Source organism: Terrapene carolina, unplaced genomic scaffold (genome assembly GCF_002925995.2).
Source record: "Terrapene carolina triunguis isolate 2854851 unplaced genomic scaffold, T_m_triunguis-2.0 Scaffold558, whole genome shotgun sequence".
NCBI classification, from domain to species: Eukaryota; Metazoa; Chordata; order Testudines; family Emydidae; genus Terrapene; species Terrapene triunguis.
The window spans coordinates 5,099,472-5,118,347 of record NW_020664909.1 but is presented as its reverse complement, the minus strand read 5'-3'; the positions used below and the strand labels follow the sequence as shown (position 1 = coordinate 5,118,347).

General features: G+C 41.7%; 1 protein-coding gene across 1 annotated transcript in view; it reads left to right on the top strand.

The window, feature by feature from the left end:
- CBLB (Cbl proto-oncogene B) overlaps nucleotides 1-18,876 on the top strand; it is a 193,596-nt gene that overhangs the window by 156,095 nt on the left and 18,625 nt on the right. Inside the window, exons 12-13 of the mRNA XM_029913263.1 lie at nucleotides 766-1,131; nucleotides 6,262-6,356. Coding sequence (XP_029769123.1) covers nucleotides 766-1,131; nucleotides 6,262-6,356 — 461 coding nt within the window. The remainder of the gene's footprint in view (nucleotides 1-765; nucleotides 1,132-6,261; nucleotides 6,357-18,876) is intronic.

Genomic DNA, 18,876 nt, shown 5'->3' with positions numbered 1-18,876 from the left:
TATTTTTGCGAACAATTTTAAAATATATTTCATTTAATTTCTAATGCTGTTCAAATCTGAACAAGGAAATGCTCTGACAGAGGAAATGTACTGTGTGTGAACTGAAAGCATAAATATACAGTGAGCATGTCACCTGAGTGACTTGAACAAGTTTGTTCTAGTAGTAGATGGCATGTAAAGAGCAGAGTTGACCATAGGTGCATATGTGTCCTAAACAAAAATGGGACTTGTCCATTCTGCCTCCTGGTCCCTAACCACTGCTGCTCCATGCTCCTTTTCTCCCTCCCTCGCCACCCAGTCCATTTTACTGTGTTATTCCCCACTCCAAAAATGTTTTTTTTTTTTCTGCAGAAGACATTTTGAGCTCCCAAATATGTCCCAGAATCCTTTGCATGGCCTGTAGCAGTGCTTCAAAGGAGGTATTGTGGAAGCCAGAGCAAAGGAGGATTCTGGAGAAGTTTCATCACCCCGAGATGCCAGCCCTTCCTCCCCCCTCCCCCCCTTCACCCCTGCAGAAATGGGAATGTTTTCTGAAGGGAGAGTTGCTGATCAAGAACCCCACTGGTGGAGCAGAGGGGGGTTGGGATTGGCATATTGATGCGTCCCAATACTATTATGATGCCACCTTAAGATCTCTCATCTTAGACAAATGCCTGCTTAGCCTCTGCCTGAAGTTTGTCCCTTAGACAAAAAAGGTAAAGCGGTACATTTTCATGAGTTGTACATCCATAGACTTAATTTATTTTAATTTCTGGTTTTGTTTAGTCTTCTCCATGTATGGTGAGGAAACAGGATAAACCCCTCCCAGCACCACCACCTCCCTTGCGAGATCCTCCTCCACCTCCACCTGAGAGACCCCCTCCTATCCCGCCGGACAACAGGATAAGTAGACATTTGCATCATCCTGAAAGTGTGCCTTCCAGAGACCAGCCTGTGCCACTTGAAGCCTGGTGCCCCAGAGATGTGTTTGGGACAAGTCCATTAATAGGATGTCGAATCCTAAATGACAGTTCCCCCAAACCAGGACTCACTGCAAGTTCGAATATAAATGGAAGGCACAACCGAATGGGTTCTGACCCAGGATTTATGAGAAAACATAGACGCCATGATTTGCCTTTAGAAGGTGCCAAGGTAAGAGATGCGTGGCACAAAGCATGAAGCCTAATTTTATGTGTTAATCCAACGTGAAGTCTCACATTGGTTAAAGTGCCATTTATGTTGGCTGATGTCAATCTGCTTCATTTGAAGCTTTCCTGTCGATACTTATTAGGCTGTAAATAAGAGAGGCTCATTAAACTCTAATTTAAAGCAGCAGTAAATGAGGTTCAGTTAAAATTAAATCCTAACTTGAAGCCATCACAAAAATGGCAGCGCAGGAAAAACTATTCTAGATTTGCTATATTCTTCTAGCAAATGATCCTTAGAGTTGGTGCTGTTACTGACTTCAGTTATATGTTGTCTTTGGAAATACCATATTAAAGTTACATATGCATTTATTGATAAATGCTCCAGTCTTAGATGAGATGCAGACTCTGTAACCACAGCAAACCACGAAATAGGTTTAAATAATAAATGCACATGTCATAGCTTATACATTTAAAAAAAAGTAGAACAAATTATAAATCAGATACCTTGTATACCGATGTGTGTGTATGTGTGTATATATATGTATAAATCAAATGTATAAATTGCCCTTTTTTACAGTAAAAAGAGCACATCGACATTGTGATTAAAAAACCCACAGCATCTAGTCTCAGAGCCTGGGTCAGCTGACTTGGGCTTGCAGGGCCCAGGCTGCGCACCTATAAACTGCAGTGTACATGCTCGGACTGGAGACCAAGCTCCAAGACCCTCCCCTATCGTAAGGTCTCAGAGCCCAGGCTCCACCCTGAGCCCTAGCATCTGTACTGCAATTTTATAGCCCTGCAGCCCACTACCCACAAGCCCGAGTCAACTGATCCAGGCCAGCTGCCGCCATGCCACGGGTATTTTATCACAGTGTAGACGTACCCAAAGTGCCCTTAGTCACAACCCCATGTGCTGCAATCCTCAATTTGATATTATAACTCCTGTAAACCTCATTGAAGGAAAGCCATAAGGTTGCAGTATTAGCATAACTAGAATTGAGCTATGCTTGTATCTCTGCTCGTTCTTGTTGCAGTTAATTGCAATAACATCCATTTTTGCAGCGGGATCTTTGTCTGGTTCTCTATACTCCTTCTGTGGACTTGAATAGGGAGATAGAGGGCACCTGCTGTGGGAGCTGCAGTAACCAGCAGTGGCTGGTAAGGCAGACATGGGTAGCTTGGAGGTAGCAATTTTTGATGTGAAGGAGCCAGCCTTAGAGGATGCCTCATCAGCTCTCTGTGGTGAAGGGGATTGGGAGATGGAGGATGATGCTATTTGCAACTTCCTTTCGAGGCCCTGGCTTTCTTGTGGCCCGATGAAGGGAGAGGCCTGTGTGATTCTTTCCTGGGCCAGGCTGAGTAGTATGGTGTGGCATTATGACTTCCCCTGTCCACAAGTATGGCACGAATCTGTTCAAATTATTTCTAACTCCACTAGCATTTTGAGCCAGTGAGTTCTGCCTCCAAAACTGCAAGTAGGCTCAAGATCCATTATGGCAGCTCTGGACAATTGCATATAATATGTCCAAATAAATATGATTAATTTTGAAAATGGAACAGACTTCTAATGCTGCTTTTTAGTACTAGAGTCCTGATATTGAAAGTTATGAAATTGGTGGGTGAGGCAGAGCCACATTATAGCAGACATTCTGATGTGATCAAAAATCACTCTAGAAAAAGTACCCAAAGCAGTGAAAATCTAGTGAAATCTCTGCTGACATCTTAATAAATCTCAACGGGAAACAATATCCAGCATAGTTGTTAAGTTGGAGAATGTGCTTCTATTTTAACTAGCTTTCACTGTCTTACAAGCTTCATAAAAGAAATGATACACATTTTACTGTACTATTAGCATCTTTCCTGAGAACAGTTATGTATAGGGCCATCTAAAGGCCAGTAGCTGGTATTGGAGGTAGAAGGTCAGATACAGTTTGCCTCTTATATAAGAGTAAATATCCCATATTAGAGCTGTTCTTCTATATTAGTAATGATTGAATGTTAATTCTCTTGCTCCACTGTGATTGTGAGTCTTGTCCTCTATAATGGTTTGATGTAGGGTTATTTTTAGATATTTCAAAATAATAGAATATCTCTTCCATAAGGGTCAAATGTTGCCCTCAGATGCATGTCCATGACTCCTATGGCAAACTTGCATGCACACAAGTCAGCAAAAACTATTTTTGGTAATATACTTTCAGTGAATATAGAACATCAGACAGAGCCTTAGGGATTTACCCAGTTGATTGCTAGTACATGGTACCTAAAGCAAACATATCGCATCTCTGTGGCCAGCATCAATGTAGAGCACATCATAAAACTTGTCAGAAGTCCAAGTTTATGTGTTACATGAGTATCATTGTGGTTGTCTGTCATAAAATACAGCTTTCACAAAAGGTGCAGTTGCATCCTTCAGGAAAATGAATACATTATGCAGAGCTTTTCGTTCACTGGAATATTAGGATATGGCTTTCAGCCATTAGGCCTCGATTTGTGCATGTGGAAAATTATGTGGGTGCTTTCATGCATCTGTGCTGCTGGGTTTTGCAGATACAAATTCTAATGGTGCATGTAGATGTTAGAATTTTTAATGTATACATTGCAAATGTTTGTACATGTAAAGTGCAGAGGCACGTATGTATATGCAGTTTTGCACATGAATAAGTTCAGAGCCAGCACATAATAAATAATGTGGAGGACTGGCTTAAAATTTGTCCCTTAAGCAATGTCTTTTTTTTATGTTGTATCTTTGCGTACTGTTCCATTATTGTTGTAGTCACACATCAGCAAACCACTCAAGTAAAAGTGGGATTAAAATAAACAATTGACATGGTACCAAAAAAAACCCACAAAACACCCATCCTCAAGGGATTTCTTAACATTACAGTTGATTTGTAAAGTGACAATAGGAAATTGAGCCTTAATGAAGTTTTCTCATTTGCTCTTAATGTGTTATATCTATGTCAGTAATGCACAGTTCTGACCCTTCCTCTTATTTTTAGTCTCTAAACTCAGTTTAAGACTAAAATGACAAACTAGGTACACTGTATTCCCAAAATACAATGTTTTGGTAATTAAAGTTTTACTTGGCCTTGTGGTTATTGCCAATATAACTGGAAAAGTGTGTATCCTAACTTACATCGAGCCCTCCCTTTTAGTGCTCGGTTTTGTTTTTTGATTAACAGGTATTTGTGTATTCAGGTTTTTTAGCTTGAATTTCTCAGTCCTTTAAGACAGGTGAGAGGAATACTTTCATGAAAACAGAGTATATCCATTAATTCTTTGCTAACTCTGTTTTTAAAACAAGACAAAACAAATAGCTAAAATCCTGTATTGTAGTACTTGAACAACTAGTTTCAAAGGTTAAAAAATGGATTTGAAAATTAAGATGGTCATAGAATGCCTTAGAGGAATAAAGAGAACTTGCATAATTTTCCAGTAATTACTGGAGATCATCTTCACACATGTAAAATAGAGAACTTCTCAAGTATTTAAAATTACTAATTTGAGACTTTCTCCAATAAAGGCTGTTTGAATTACTCCATTTGCTTTTCAAGCAGGTGAAAAAATGTTGTATTTTTAATTAGGAAAATATTATTTCTGAGGAGTTGGTTTTCACCCGCTGTATATGCCTGAAAACTGTAGATTCTAAAATTAGGCATCAAGGCAATGAACATGCCCTTCGTCAGAGTGGAATGTTCGACTTCCCTACTGATATCAGAGACTACCTTTTTCATGTGAGTTAATAAGTCTTTTTAATGCCCCTGGGGCTTAAAATCTATTGCCTGAACATTATATAGCTTTGCCTTTTAAAACTGAAAAATTACCATTTTTGTATTGTCAGTGTTGTTTATTTGCAGGAAGGCACACAAGTTGAAAATACTGATTGCCAGCACATGTTGCTACTTTTATTAAAATTGTATTTAAAATTACTTAAACATATAGCTTGGAGATTTTATTGACTGACAGCCCTATTCTAAGGCTATTGGGGTGAGTGGGCTTTGTATCTTGCCCTAAAACCTCTTTACTCTTAACGATCTTCACCTGATTTTCATGAAAACTGAGAAATCTTTTCCATAAGTAGAAGATGCTGATTTAAAGCTGTTCAGCTATAGATTTAAAGACATTGGATAGCTGTGGCCTTAGCAATGACCTAAGAAAAATATTCTTGATTCCACTGTAATCAGTTTTATCAAGAGGTTCAGTAATGATTCTTAGACCAGTCTATTAACTCTGAGCTGCTCTACTGTAATTTCTTTCTTTAGCTTGGAAAATATATAACTTGTATTATGAAGAGAGAAAGGATGGATATGTGATTTAACTCACTACAATTGAAAGACATGCATTGCCTCTTCTGTCTGTTTGCTGTGTGACCTTGGACAAGCTGCTTAACCTCTGTGTCTCCATTTCGTAAAGTGGATATTATACATACTTCAAAGGGATGAAGTGGGAATTTAATAAGTGCTGGTAAAGTGCTTTGACATGATCCAGTGAAAGGAGCTCTAGAATTCCATGATATTGTTTACAGAGTGACTATTTTCCCATCCAGATTCCCACAGAGAAAGCACCAACCCTTACATCCAGCTAGACTCTTGTTGAAAGCCCTTTAATTTGAGTCATATTTTAAGAGAGTATTGGATTTACATTTACAGTTCCGATTAGAGCTTGGTAGTAATGTTTCATGGGTCCAGTCTCATGGCTGGTAGAGGTGTCATGTTACTCAATCTGAGTAGCCAACCAATGTGAAAATGCCATGCCATTGAGCTCTGGAGAGGCCATATACTGGCCCTTTCACCAGTTGACATCTAAATTGTCATCTTTAGGTTTCAGGCTTAACCCATTTGGATGAACAAGGCCATTCTCACCTCTGCATTGCTGTTCTACGTCTGCCAGTTCTCAAAGTTAACATTGCATGAGTTTTAATACTTGATTAATGTTTCAGTCTTTATGTATAATTTAATGGAAGCTAAGATTCAGGAGCACAAGTCTGCAGCAAGTGTTTGCGCTGTGTCCATCAGTTCAGACTTCAGACTCCTGGCGGGTGGGCGAGTAGACCTTTCTGAACTTGTAAAGCAGTACACTCCTGTGATGCTGTATAAGTAACAATATCCGAGTAACATTTCTGTCCATTTTTCAGGTATTTTCAAATGGCCATCTAGGAAATGAAGAATATGATGTTCCTCCTCGACTTTCTCCCCCTCTCACAGCTGCATCCATCCTCCCTAGTATGAAGTAAGTTATCTTTATCTGGTGTTCTATTATAAAAGAAATGCATTAATTACATAGACAATCGCACTGATTCTGAACCACTGTAAAAAAGAGAATTAACTAAGTTCTCCTAGTGGATGTATTTCCCATGGACTTGAATGCGCTTTTTCAAAGGTAAATTGTGTTGACTAAATGGGAGTAATTTTAATGCTAATTTAACATGTCACATACATTTTATAGTAAAATGGGATGAATTCTGGCAGGCATTGTGTATAGGCTCCTGGCAGTGGGGAGTGCAGAATGGAAGTTAGTCGTTCCTATTTCAGTTCCCCTCCTAAGCCCACAGAGAAGCTACTGAAAGTCATTCATTAGAGGAGATGTAGGACAAGGTCTAGAGGTAAAGTGTGTGTGTGTGTGTGTGTGTGTGTGATCCCCAACCCAGCAATGGTGTTTATATTTTCTGTGCTCGTTCCTGCACCTGCTGCTTTACCTGGGGTTACTGCTGGCCAGACAATGATCCCACAGTATGGCCGTTGTTGCAGAGTACAGTATGGGCACCCATTTAGTTGGGATCAACAGATGTCACTTTCCTCGCACTAGCCAGAATGTGGCCTGATGAATTTTGTCATTTCAAGATGTAGGCTACTCTTGAGCTTTGAGTTGTATGATTTGTTATTCGATGCCAAGATGTTGTTCTCGCCAACAAGTGAATCTTCTGATTGGGCTGTGATTTTCTACAGAAGCAATGGATTCTACAGCACTCTAAACCTTCTTTTGTAAATGAGTTGTACTCTATGGATTTTTTTCTTTATAAATTGTATTATCCTACGATACTTGGCCCCTGTGATGGGTTGGACCCCTTGGGAAGTCACCTGATGTGCTGAGATACCACTGAGTTTACCTGTTCTCCCAGCCTGGGCCTCCTTTTACCTGTGTTGCTGAGCCAGGCTCTTAAAACCTCCTCTAACACACACACAGGCAGGGCCACACCCAGTTGCAGATCAGCTCTGGGAAGTCTCAGCTTAAGGGACTTGCTCCAGCACTTAGATGTCCACCTCCCTTGGAGTACAGACCGAAATATATATTCTTCTTCGAGTGCTTGCTCATATCGATTCCAATTAGGTGTGCACGCACGATCGTCGGAAGATTTTTACCCTAGCAACACTTGGTGGGTCGGCTGAGGCGCCCCCGGGAGTGGCGCCCTTATGGCGCCGGATATATGCCCCTGCCGACCCAGCGCCCCCTCAGTTCCTTCTTACCGCCCGTGACGGTCGTTGGAACTGTGGAGCGCAGCATAGCTGATCTCCACATCCCTAGCTCTTTACTCGTTGTACTGTAGATAGTTGTTCAGTGTAGTTTTTAATAGTTTTAACAGTCATGGTGTAGTTAATAGTAAGTTTTGTATGGCTGTCGTAGCGGCCCCGCTCCGCCGACATCTGATCCAAGTGTTTCCGTACCTCGACGACTGGTTCATTCAGGGTCGTTCCAAGATACAGGTGCAGTCTCATGTTCAGTTCATCATGAGCTTGTTCAGGCAACTGGGCCTGCTGCTCAACACCAAAAAGTCCACTTTGGAGCCAACCCAAAGAATAGACTTCATTGGGGCGACCCTGGACTCGAATCTCGCCAGGGCGTGCCTACCACATGCCCGCTTCCAGTCCATGATGACCATTATTCACAGCCTCCAAAGCTTCCCGACCTTGACAGCAAGCATGTGTCTCGGTCTTCTGGGCCACATGGCCTCGTGCACCTTCGTGACCAGACGTGCCAGACTATGCCTCTGTCCGCTTCAGACCTGGCTCTCGTCAGTGTACCGTCCAGGCCAAGACAGTTTGGACACAGTACTCACAGTGCCGACGGAGGTCTTATCCTCTCTGGGTTGGTGGCTAAACCCCAGCTTTGTTTGCGGGGGATGCCATTCCATGCCCCACAGCCATCTCTAGTCCTGACCACGGACGCGTCATCTCTGGGCTGGCGTGCTCACCTCGCAGACCTTCGCACACAAGGTCTTTGGTCCACACAAGAAATAACCCTGCACATCAACGTAAGGGAACTGAGAGCAGTACGCCTGGCGTGTCAGGTATTCTGCGAATACCTTCAGGGCCGTTGTGTCACAATCTTCACAGACAACACAACGGCTATGTTTTACATCAACAAGCAAGGCGGAGCGTGGTCATCCCTCCTCTGTCAGGAAGCCATACACCTCTGGGAATTTTGCATAGCCCACTCAATCGACCTGGTGGCGTCGTTTCTCCCAGGAGTCCAGAACACCTTGGCAGATCGCCTCAGCAGGTCCTTCCTGCCTCACAAGTGGTCGATACGTCCGGACGTTATCCATTCTGTTTTCCGGAAGTGGGGATTTCCCCACATAGACGTTTTCGCCTCTCGCAAGAATCAGAAGTGCCAGGTGTTCTGCTCTCTCCAGAGACGCTCCCCGGGCTCCCTGTCGGACGCTTTCCTGATACCGTGGAAAGACCACCTGCTCTATGCCTTTCCTCCATTTCCGTTGGTCCACAAGGTCCTTCTCAAGTTACGCAGAGACAAGGCCCGCTTAATCTTGATTGCTCCGGCGTGGCCCAGACAACATTGGTACACCACACTCCGCAATCTGTCGGAAACCAAACCAATTTCTCTACCATTGTGGCCGGATCTGATCACTCAGGAACACAGCAGGTTACGTCATCTGGACCTGCAGTCCCTCCATCTCTCAGCATGGATACTGCATGGCTAACTCAATCTGAGCTGTGTTGCTCCAGTTCGGTGCAGCAAGTACTCTTGGGTAGCAGAAAGCCCTCCACTAGGTCCACATACCTGGCCAAATGGAAGCGCTTCTCCTGCTGGTGTGCCCTGAGCAATACTGTCCCTCTGGAAGTGCCAGTACCTACCATCCTAGAGTATCTCTGGTCCCTGAAATAGCAAGGCCTAGCTGTCTCATCCATCGGAGTACACCTAGCAGCGATTTCAGCCTTCCACCCTGGCGAAAACGGGCGCTCGGTTTTCTCCAGTCCCATGGTCAGCAGGTTCCTCAAGGGTTTGGAACATCTGTACCCGCAAATTCGTCATCCGGCCCCTACGTGGGACCTCAATCTGGTCCTAGCTAGACTCATGGGTGCCCCCTTCGAGCCGATGGCCACCTGCTCGCTTCTGTACCTTTCCTGGAAAACAGCTTTCCTCATCGCTATCACATCGGCGAGACAAGTGTCGGAACTTCGGGCCCTCACATCGGACCCACCGTATATGGTGTTCCATAAGGACAAGGTACAGCTGCGACCACACCCCGCCTTCCTCCCTAAGGTGGTGTCTGCCTTCCATGTCAACCAAGACATCTTCCTCCCGGTCTTCTTTCTGAAGCCACACGCTTCGTGACGAGAGCAACAGCTGCATTCCCTAGATGTTTGTAGGGCTCTCGCCTTTTACATCGAATGAACAAAACCTTTTAGGAAGACGTCCCAGCTGTTCGTAGCGGTGGCAGACCGGATGAAGGGCCTCCCGGTCTCCTCGCAGCGAATCTCGTCTTGGATCACATCAGGCATCCATGCGTGCTATGACTTGGCTGGTGTCCCAACTACCCGCCTCGCTGCCCACTCTACTTGGGCTCAAGCTTCGTCCTCCGCCTTCCTGGCTCATGTGCCCATACAGGAGATGTGTAGGGCAGCAACTTGGTCATCAGTACATACCTTCACTTCCCACTATGCCATAGTGCAGCAGTCCAGGGGCGATGCTGCATTTGGTTCAGTGGTCCTCCATCGCGCGACTTCTAACTCCGACCCCACTGCCTAGGTAAGGCTTGGGAGTCACCTAATTGGAATCGATATGAGCAAGCACTCGAAGAAGAAAAGACGGTTACTCACCTTTGTAACTGTTGTTCTTCGAGATGTGTTGCTCATGTCCATTCCAAACCCGCCCTCCTTCCCTGCTGTCGGAGTAGCCGGCAAGAAGGAACTGAGGGGGAGCTGGGTCGGCAGGGGCATATATTGGGCGCCACTCCAGGGGGCACCTCAGCCGACCCACCGAGTGTCTCTAGGGTAAAAATCTTCCGACGATTATGCACGCGGTGCGAGCGCGCACACCTAATTGCAATTGATATGAGCAACACATCTCGAAGAACAACAGTTACAAAGGTGAGTAACCGTCTTTTATAGTCGCCTCTTCCCTCAATGTGGAAGAGGGTATGCACAATTTCTCGCCCCCTTCCAGTTAGAAATCATATAAATTGGGTTATATTATAATCCAGAAATAAATGTATTAACTATAAATGTGTATTTTAAGTAGTTAAGGAGGTAGCAGACAGAACAAAGCAGATTACTAAGAAAATAAAACAGACCACGCAAACTAAGCTTAATACACTAAAGAAACTGGTTACATGTAAATTCTCACCCTAAATGTGGTTCTAATAATCTTCTTCACAGGCCAGATGCCCTTCCAGCTTGGGCTCAGTTCTTTCCCCCAGTTCAGTTTTAGTTGTTTCCAGCAGTCATCTTGGGTGGGGTAGCAGGGGAGAACTGATGGCCCAGATTACCTCACTCCTCACCCTTAAATAGGATTTGCATAAGGCAGGAGTCCTTTGTTTCCCTAGTTTGACCCCCCCCCCCTTAACAGTGGAAAGTTAGAAGAAGTCCCCGGTAATGTTTTAGTATCTGGTGACAAGACCATTTGACTCTGTAGGGCCTTGTAGCAATTCTTCACAGGCTGACCCACAGGTTCACACGAAGACTAAGCTCTTTTACAGTCCATTGTCCTTGTTGACGGGCCATCTGCCCTGTCCGGCTTTTCCGTTGTTGTACCTGAAGGGTTGGCAGTGGGTGTCACCCAAAGTAGCATAGTTGAAATACAGATACATAGTCAATATTCCTAATTTCAGATACAGAAATGATACAGGCGTACAAATAGGATAATCACATTCAGTAAATCATAACATTTCCAATGATATCTCATATGACCCATCTTGCATAAAGTATATCTGTTATGTCATATTAATTTCATAAGCATATTTTCATAAAGAATATGGAATGACACATCACAGCCCCCTACACTATGTAGTTCTTCCTTCGGCACTGAAATAGCGTAGCTGTAGTTGTGCAATAAAATAATCACATCTGTCAACATGGCACCTATTGAAACAAAAAGAATTGTAACAGTAGAATGTGACATTGCCAAGTCTTTTGAAATCTTTGTAAACCCAATTTGCTGTTATATTTAGACACAGCAGGAAGAGAACAGCGTTAAGGGTGAATGTAGCTCAGAATGTCATTGTTCTGCCACTCTTTACCAAAGCATAAAGGTTATAATAAAGCTGCAATTGACAGGAGACACTTTCATTGTAACTAAGGATACGTTTTAGTCATGGATATTTTTAGTAAAAGTCATGAACAGGTCACACGCTGCCTTCACCCGGGAGCTGCGGGGGTGGTGCCTGCAGGCGGAGGCAGTGCGCAGAGCTGCCTGGCCACGCCTCTGTCTAGGAGCTCAGGGAGGGAGATGTCGCAGTTTCCGGGGAACCCCCTGAGGTAAGCGCCACCCAGAGCCCTCACCCTGTCCTGTGCCCCAACCCCCAGTTCCCTCCCACACCCAAACTCCTGCTGCTGCTGCTGCTTGGGGGATAGGGGGTCACGGTGGCCTGAGACTTGCCCCAGCAGCGGCCAGTGCGACTGGCCCAGGGGCTGCCTGAGCTGCTCAGGCTGCCACCGGACCAGGCGTACCGGCTGCTGCAGAAGTCACGGAGGTCACAGAAAGTCACGGAATCCGTGACTTCTGTGACCTCTGTGACAAACTTGCAGCCTTAATTATAACACATTTTCATTTGGTCACGACTTTCTAGAAAAGTCACACTTTGAGTTGAAATTGTTTGTATTTAATCCAAGTTCAAAGGTGAATATATTTTGGACAATATACTCAAGCCATTTTCATTGTTGTTTGAGCTTTTGAGTTTGAGTATAGGAAAGAGAGGGAAGCTTGCTTATAGCTAGATATCTCAATATTGAAACTGGACATCTGTATATTGAAATAAATGCAGGCATATATATATTCCAATAATAGTTTCAAATAAACACAGCACAGTACATGCATATATTTGAATGTTTGATTCCCATAGACTGTGTGAGAGAGAATATTTGGTAGAGTGACCATTTCAGAGGTAGTTAAAAATTGAAATTTTTGTTCCAGAGGAAATTGTGATATTTCAGCATTTATTTTCATACTGAACAGAAAGTTCATAAATGACTGAATTTGGAAATGTCAAAATGTTTAGTTTTGGCTTAGTCTGACATTAATCTGTTTCTGCTGAAATTGTCACTGGTGCCTCAGGGCCCCATTCTCTTCTATGGGCTGGGCTCCCTGGCTGGACCACATCTCCCATGATGCACCACAGCCGGTCAGCCAGAAATGAGATTGTGGTGTATCATGGGAATTGTAGTCTCACCAGGGAGTCTGCTAGACAGAGGCGAATGGGAGCATGAGCGTCCAGACTACAGCTTCCCGGAGGCACCGCAGCAGCTCAGGCAGACAAAAATTAATGTTGAATTGATGCAAAATGAAATGTCAATTTGGTTTGACAAACAGAAACATTTCAGTTTAGGTTAATCTGACCAGAAACTATATTGTTTCAGTTCTACTGATGGAAAATAGAAATATTACCATAGATAATTTCCCTTTTGCAGAAATATTTTCCACCAAAAAAAAATTGATGGAAAATACACACCCAGCTCTAGTTTATTTCATGATGACTCACTTTGTTTTTTGTTTATTTTAAAAACCAAACACATTTTAAATTAAAAACATTACCTTGGTGTGTAGAAGGTTTTATGTTAAGAACATTTTGGATATCCATACAACAACTATAATTGTGCCGCATGGTATGGGTGTTAAGGCAGAAAAATTATCACTGTGCATAATAGCAAAAACTACATATGCCCCATTTTAAATTGACCCAATCAAAGATCTTACTTTGTCAAGCTTGGGTCTAGATTATTATGTGAAACCAGGTTAACATTGGTGTTGCACTTTTTAAAACTAATCAGCTTAATAAACGCAGACCATATTTGCAACAACAAAAATTGCTTTCGAGCATATAACATGGATAATGTTGAGCCTGATGTAACTTGAAATGGTTGAGAGAAAATTTTTACAGATTTATTTTTTTTCTCTCTAAAATTTGAGAGCCGTTAGCCCCCATAAATACGTCAGACTGTTTCTGTTTGGTCAAAGATATTCTGTCATCCCATAGCTGTTCTGCTGCAGTCCGACCTAAATCCCCCATCTTTCCTATTCTCAGGCCTCTGTTTAGCCATGGCTGGCAGCGAGGTCACATTATACAGAACAGCGGGTTTTTTCGATTATTTTCACAAAAGTAATTCCAGTGTCAGGACTACAGACACTAAGATCCTTTCCTTTTATTATTTTCTGTTCCCAGTTAGAAACCAGATCTTGCAAAGTCATGGACTAGGTATTCTAATTCACTTGGAGCCTGATCTCATTTACACTGAGACCCCTTTCCACTGCCAAATGTAAAGGAGAAATCAGGCTCAATGTGTGCCCCTGAAATATCAGACATCCAAGTAAATTTACATAGAAATTCAGGAAATATTTTGAAAATATTTTTACCAAGTATTAAATATCATTAAGATAAAAATCACCACTGCTATTTGTTGCGAGATAGAGCCTTTTTAAAAACAAATCGATTGAATTTTTAAACTGTCTAGTAGTAATGAAAAATATTGGGGGGCACAAAATGAACAAATTAAGGCTCTTTGAAAAACTTGTGGATAATTGTCTTAGAAACAGATTAAAATAAACACTTGTTGAGACCAAAATGCCATGATTAATTCATTAAAAGAAAAAGGTGATTAAAATAAGCTGCTCAGTAATAATAGCTGTCATATGTAGCATTTTAATTGGTAGATCTCATAGTGCTTCACAAAGGAGGTCAGTATCACTATCCCCATTTTATAGATGGGGAAACAAAGTCACAGAGGAGCGACGTGTATTGCCCATGGTCATCCAGCAGACCTGTGGCAGGGCCAGGAATAGGAGCCAGGCCTCCTTAGATCCAATTCAGTGCTTCATCCACTAGGTCGCACTATCTCCCTTCTGAAATTTCATATATTTTGTATATCCCTCATCCATTTGTACCTTTCCTACAGCTTTGGGAAGATATTCCCATATGTCTCACTTTCCCTGCCTCTGCCATATTTGAATACAGTAGTCTTAAATATTCTAAAAAAAGTACAGCAAAACTTTTGAAAGAACCTCGACAACAATGTTTTGCAGTTGCAAACAATTGTCAATAGTTGCGGAAGGGTTTATATTTTCCCTTGTCTGTGATTTTTTTTTTTTTTTTTTACTAGATGTGCTGCCATATCATTTGGGTTGCTGTTAACTTTATGATTTCTACGTGTCCTGCTAATTCATCTTCATCTTAGGTCCTTGATCTTCCTGCAGAATCGCAAGTTTTCTCTAATGCCCTTTGAACATGTTGAGTTGACTTTATATTGCAAAAGAACATTCCCCTCATAATTAAGTAAAATGCATACTCCACTGGTAGCACCTTCATGAAGCACATGGCTTGCATTAATTTGTATTTTCCAATCTGCGACTGAATTCTGACCCAAAGTGCAAAAATAATTATGTTGGTATTGGACTGTTCAAAATCCATATTATTGTATGGATCACTAATGAACTGCATCATTTTTATGTCTGTGTTCCTTGTTAAGTGGAATTTAGTGTGAACTTTTTTTACCCTTTCCTATGACTTGCATACCCTCAAAATCTGCTTTTTCTTTTTTAACTATTTCGATTAATGGGCTAGTTTGCATTGAAGAATGTTATGAAAATAATTTTTCAAATCATGCATACAATAAGACATCTTTGCTCAAAAAGCTGTCCTATTTCTAGCAAAATCATGCTTGCCTTACTTATGTGAGTTAAGTCATTTTTGCCTTTTTGCTAGTAATATGTGGTATATCACAGCAGGTTTTTCTCTGTGTGAGAAAAGGCTTGCAATGTAAATAATTGTGAACTGTCAGTGTGCTCAGAGTTCCTCCCGTAAAACTGAGACAGCCTCAGAATGACTTGACAACTAGTGACAAAAATCTATTTTGATTTAATAGCTTTCCCTGATTTGCCTTTGGCCATCAATACTCTTCATGAAAGAGAGAGTGACAGCTGGCTTCTTTTCAAACAACCAGAAAATATTGAGACACCATTGATAAGGATTTGACTCAACCTTTCAAATGACAAACATTGCCAAATGCGGGGGAGGCAGGATGGGACTAAAGATTACTTCAGTGGGTTTTGTTGTTTGATTCCTTTGCTTCTCTTTACCTGTACACAAATCTTTCCAGAACTTTCAAAGTAGTAGTAATCTTAACAAAATGTAAATATCAAAAATAAATTTTAGAAATAAGCTTTCCAAATATAGGCACTCTACGTACTTCATATCACAGGTTATAATGGAGTGTACATCTGATTTAAGCAGTTTTGTAATTAAATCTCTGAACAATGTCTAGAACTATACCTGAAGGAAGCAATCAAAGCCCTCTCTTAAAGTGTCAAATAAATAAATCTTGGATAACTTCAAATAAGTTGTTAGTAGATATCCATATTATAAAATCCAGCTCTGAGCATAAGAGTCTGTCTGTGAAACACAAGATAATTTTTATCTAACAATTACAAATTCCATAGAAATATCTGCCTGCTTTGGTTCTGTATACCTATCTCATTAGAATAGCATTATGCTAATAGTAGAATAATGAAGACTTAGTAACAGGCAGGTTTTTTTACTCAAGAATAGCCTTCTGTTCTTTCTATAGTATTCTCGGTTAATTTATAGTACGTGGAGTATAAACCAGAAGTCGAATATGATTTTATAAAACAAAGAATAGCAAACTATTACATCTTTTTTTCAAACCATGGTGTTGCAAGAGTTTAACTTAGAGTGGTTTTAAAGGTTAAAAAATATAAAATAGTCTTCAGAGGAACTTGGGCTTCAAGGTAGCAGTACCTACTGATCCACAAATCTGAGAGAAGTCCTCTTGTGCAGGTCTTTGAACTTCCTCTCTATGGATTCTGACCTTTCCTCATCCTTCTGTTACATTTTTCCATCCCTTATGTGGTGGGCACAGGGCAGTGACACAAACATCTTGTCAATTTTAACTAGGAATATGAAATCAAAGATCGGAAAAAGTCATTTTAGCCTGCACTGCTTTATTTACAAAAGGCCTTTTGCTCCCTCTACAGAAGGTGGTTGAAAACTACAGTACAGACACCTATAGAGCTTAGTTCCATAAATCTTCTTCTGTTTTTCAGTAGAGATCTGCCCTTGGTTACTGTGTTCACAAAATAAATTGGATTCCTGCCATTCACAGATTGTTTTTTAAAGTCAAAAGTATATTAATGATTGCAGGAAAGAATAGCTGAGAACTAAGAAGCTCCAGACTTTGAATATATTTAGCAAATGCAGCACATACATCACTCTAGTGCAGCAATCCTTTTGCTTTCTCTCTGCTTTTGCAGGCTCATGACCTGCTAGATCTATAGTGGCCACACTTACTCTTTTAAAGTAGCATCTGGCGTTTGGTAGTCATGTGGCACTATTTAGTATAACCGATGAAAAACACCACTTTCCATCAAGTAGAAGTGCACTATGTGCCAGATGCTTCAATACTTTTTTTTTTTTTGTGTGTGTGTGTGAAAACGGGAAGACAGGCATGGCTTGATAGGGAGTACAGTTCAGCTCTGTTCCCGTAACAAAATCAGCTGGACCAGAAGCCCACTCCCCTTTCAAACTTAAGTCTCTCTGTGACTCTCAGCCCTCCCGCAGTACCCCATTAAACAGATGTGCCTTGTAGTGTGGCTTTAAGGTCAATAGATTTGAGATTTTGTAGACCATGTAGTGATACAATGCATGAAAACGGTCAGGAACATATGTGCATTTGTTCTAGGTCTCTTAAATTAATTGTGCACCTTTTCAGAATGAGCGGTACACCCATTATTGACTGCATGATATTTCATAACCTGATATCCAGATTATTTTAGGGCAGTTCACTCCTTACCATTATTATTCAATTAGTTTAAGACTCAAGCATTGTCCATGACAATTTCATCTAATGTTGGAAGTAAATGACAACCGTAATAAAGCTTTACCATTTCCTACTCAGGGTGTTTTGTGAATTTCTTTTATTAGATTTGTAATGTAATCATTATAAACATAGGTTTACAGTAAGGAGTGGAGACCAAAAAAACCCTGTTGTTCGCTAGAGATGGAACGTGTCTAGTCATCGCTTACCAAGAACAAAGGACAGAATATGAGCCTTATTTGTAAAGATTTTATCTTTTCATAGTGGCACTTTCGATGTGTTACTGCTAGCTGAGGGAATTACATTTTGTGTATAATTTTGTTTATACTCAGTTTGAGTAGAGTACTTTTTTCTGTTTTTGTATTTTTAAAGCCAATTGCATACTTGTTACCAAGGCCAGGTAGAAGGACATGGGACTGACTGTATGGGCGGAAACCTCTTTCCCAAGCTGTGCAGTGGTAATATTTGACTGCTCTTGCAACCTCCAGCACTGCAATAGCGATTGCTTTGTTTGTGTTTATCCCTCTTCCTTTAGCAGGGGGCTTGTTGGATTTGCGAGGCTACTGACCCACTGCCAGTGTTCCAGCTTATTCCTGCCCTATCCAATCCCATCCACATGAGTGTAAAAGGAGATTCCATTGAGCTGAGCTTTGCCGAGTACAAGCAGTGTGCACTCCCCAGAAAGTACTTCTGTGCTTCTCCTCCACAATTCATTACGACTAAATTGGGTTTGCTGGGGTTGGGGCCCTCTGCATCAGAATAGGGGGGTGACAGATGAAAGGGACGGGGTCCTAGAAGTGCCTGTATTTTTTATTAACTCCAGTGTAGCACATGTTCAGTCTGATCAGAAAAAGCAGGTCTCTTTATTGCTTCAATAGCGAGCGAGGCCTGAATCAAAACCTGAATTCTGGGAAAGTTTGGATCTGCAGCCAAATCTTGTAAGTTAGGCCACACACCAGCACTGATTTCCAACCTGTAGCTCCTCAACTACAAATGACATCTTCATAGACATACTAGAATGCACCACATCCTAGTAACAATGGGGGCAGTTGTCTGGGAAGATAAAATGACCATTCAAAAACTAAATCTGAAAAACACAGACAAACGTGACGGGGGCAGTGACGTTGCTAGAATCAGACTTCACAAAACTGGCGGCATACTGTGAATGTCAGCTCTCTCGTTGAGCCCTTCAAAATACTGTTGCCTTACTGTAACCTAGATTTGGCTCCTTTGATAAATATAATCAGGTTAAGCTTCTTACATGGATGTTTTATATTCTAAATCTATTTAATTCTGCATGGCTCTCTGCTACTCCATTTGATGACAAAGTAGCTCTCTGGCTGTCCAAGGCTTACCGCCTGCTCCGCTGTACAGTTTTAAGAATGGGTGATATGAGAAGGGAAAAACAATCTCATAATTTTGTTTAGTCTGACAGGATATCTCTCTGTGTTACAGTTATTATAAACTGGTGA